The sequence below is a fragment of the Protopterus annectens genome, chromosome 1.part1 (genome assembly GCF_019279795.1).
Source record: "Protopterus annectens isolate FY-2018-M chromosome 1.part1, PAN1.0, whole genome shotgun sequence".
Classification (NCBI taxonomy): domain Eukaryota; kingdom Metazoa; phylum Chordata; order Ceratodontiformes; family Protopteridae; genus Protopterus; species Protopterus annectens.
Genome location: NC_056726.1, coordinates 1,574,506,162 through 1,574,509,116, shown reverse-complemented (window position 1 = coordinate 1,574,509,116; position 2,955 = coordinate 1,574,506,162). Strand labels below are relative to the sequence as shown.

General features: G+C 37.3%; 1 protein-coding gene across 2 annotated transcripts; it reads left to right on the top strand.

Annotated features, from left to right (window-relative positions):
• Positions 1-672: 672 nt before the first annotated feature.
• On the top strand, positions 673-2,513 carry GJA9 (gap junction protein alpha 9). Of its 2 annotated transcripts, XM_044086499.1 has the most exons (2): positions 676-1,041; positions 1,090-2,513. In XM_044086499.1, exons 1-2 carry the CDS (start codon positions 676-678, stop codon positions 2,251-2,253), a joined length of 1,530 nt encoding a protein of 509 aa, XP_043942434.1. In that variant the 3' UTR covers positions 2,254-2,513. The 2 variants fall into 2 exon arrangements, with proteins under 2 accessions (XP_043942443.1, XP_043942434.1); XM_044086508.1 differs by having other exon boundaries at positions 673-2,513.
• Positions 2,514-2,955: the final 442 nt, after the last annotated feature.

The following is a 2,955-nucleotide window of genomic DNA, read 5'->3' as shown; positions in this document are numbered from 1 at the left end:
ACCAGACCAGGCAGCTTAGCAAGTACAGTTACTATTAGCAGTAAAGAAATAAAATGGGCAGAAGTTGTGAAATAATTGCTTATAAAAGCTGTCTGGGGCACAGATCCTGCAGTAAAATATAACACTCCCGATATTGTGAAGCAAACTACAAGACCATGGCACCAGTCCAGGCTGAAATCAGAGGCGAACTACTTTTATTAAAAAAGAAAAAAGACAGTAAAATTGTACAAAATGCACAAATAAATGTATAAGTAGACACACAGCTTTAAGTGTAACATAAATATGCAATCAAAAATGTAAACAAATGCTTTTCTTCACTTTTGTTGGAAAGAAAAAAACGCTGTTTTAAATGCCTAGCATCCACCATAATCAGCATATTTCTTCTGTTAGTACTTCTAGGCTTCCACACTGCTCAGATTTTCAGATTCGTGATTCAAGTTTTAAGTTTACTGTTTGTTTTTTTTTTAACTGAACATTGCAGTTAACGACTTTGCTGAAATTCAGCATTATATTTTGTGTTACCTGAAATGTATTCCTTGCAAATATCTATCCCATTGTTCTGAAATGAGATACAGTATTATTTACCTATACTTTAAAATAAAATGCAGAGATATAATAAATGCAGATAATAATACTGATATTCTACATCCATTTCAGCAACAAAACATTCTGATGATGGGAGACTGGAATTTTCTTGGTGGTATTTTGGAAGAGGTTCATATTCACTCGACTATTGTTGGCAAGATCTGGTTGACCATCTTATTTATTTTCCGTATGCTCGTCCTGGGAGTGGCTGCGGAAGATGTGTGGAACGATGAGCAGTCTGAGTTTATCTGTAACACAGAGCAGCCTGGCTGCCGTAATGTTTGTTATGACAAAGCTTTTCCCATTTCACTAATACGCTATTGGGTTTTGCAGGTTATATTCGTGTCCTCTCCCTCACTGGTCTACATGGGTCATGCCTTGTACAGACTTAGGGACTTAGAGAAAGAAAGACAAAGAAGAAAAGCACACTTAAAAGCAGAAATTGAGGCAGTAGATGTTGATATGGTTGAAGATCGAAGAAGACTGGAACGTGAACTTCGACAGCTAGAACACAGAAAACTAAACAAGCCCCCTTTGAGGGGCTCACTGCTCTTCACTTATATAGTGCATATTATTACTAGATCATTGGTAGAAGTTGGTTTCATGACTGGTCAGTATATACTATATGGATTTCAACTAGATCCCCTCTACAAATGCAAACGTGACCCTTGCCCCAATGAAGTTGATTGTTTTGTCTCAAGGCCTACTGAGAAAACAGTTTTCATCCTATTCATGCAGTGCATAGCAATGGTATCATTACTTTTAAATATTTTGGAAATCATTCATTTAGGAATCAAAAAAATCAGAAAGGGTCTTTTTGGTCATTCCCCTAGAATTAGCGATGACTTTGATGATTTATATGTGAGCAAATCCAAGAAAAATTCCATGAATTTACAAGTTTCTGTTGGCACATCTATCACGCCAGAGAAAACCATCCCTTCAGCTCCAAGTGGTTGTACACTGCTGATGGAAAAGCAGAGCAATGCTATAATCTACTCACCATTAAACTCAATGGCATCCTTCAAACCTGCTGAGAATGATTCTAAACAGAACCAGGCAGAAGGGGTACAGGAAAATGGCTGCCCTAATCAGGTGGCAGCTTTTAACGCTATGGATATCCATCTTCAAAACTCAAGTTCAAGCAATTATGATGGATTAAGCAATGCATGTAACACAGAAGGAAGCACATTATTAAAGGCCAGTGTTAAGAATGTCAGTTCTCATAATGCAACAAGTTCTAGTGTCCTTGCTGTCCAGACTCTGCCATCAGGGTCCCAGGATTTAGTAACAGGAACGATTTTGTATCCACAACTGCATCCTGACTTGACTGCATCAACCAAAGTTCAAGTTAACATTGGCCGAAAACGTCGGATCAATGCACCTTGGAATTGCACTACAGTTGTTGAAACTATGGGATCTCCATCAGGTTCCCCTAATTTAGGAAATAACACTGGAAGGTACAGTTTCAGTTCAGTTAGAGCTGGAGCACTTTCCAAGTCTGACCCAAGGCACAGTAGGCCCGGAACCCCTGATTCTTCTGGGGAGTCCAACTCAGCATCAAAATCAAGGAAACATTGTGACAGTCCTGAGGCTTTGTCTTCTTCTCGACGTATATCGCTAGCAAGCAATTCTAGCAGCAGGCGTATTCCAACAGATCTGCAGATATAAGTGCCACTCATATTTTTCATATGTCAAGGAAGTGCTATGACAGAGCTTGGCAGAACGAAGTTGAACTTCGCTTCTTTAAATAACAATGTAGGATTAAGAAATGTACTAAAGCATTTACTGATGTGTACTGTGGACTTACTTCACTTAAGTAATTCATGGGATAATTGTTTAATAGCTGAGACATTCTTCTGTAATTACAAAACAACTTTGTAGGGAGCACTTACAACCTGTGCATTTAAACTAAACAGCAATTCAAACATATGCATGTGCTTTATATTGCTAATGCACTATTTGAAATCCATAATGTTTCTTTGTTAAAAGTTACTGTAAAATAATTCTTTTACTGTGTTGTTTTCATTTATCTGAAGATTTGATACATTTTCAGACAAGTTATTTGGATATAGACATGGCAGGCATTATTATACAGACTATGACAAGCCTATAACATAAAACACAAAATGGAGTACACAGATTACTTACAAAAGTCAGTTTTCATTTTAGTTTTACGGCTGTGGTCACCTGACATAATACCGCTCAACCTCTTAGTGAAAGAATTCTGATCAAAGAAAAAAAATAATGGAGGACCAAGGTCCAAAATCAAGGACAGATTTTAAATACTACTTTTTATAAACTTAGAAAGTTGCTAGAATAACAGGTTTTGCATTTGCATGCATTTCGTGAAAGATATGAAGTCTGAAACTC

Excerpts from the sequence above, each read along its gene's own strand:
- GJA9 (XM_044086508.1), top strand. The coding sequence starts at position 673 with ATGATGGGAGACTGGAATTTTCTTGGTGGTATTTTGGAAGAGGTTCAT.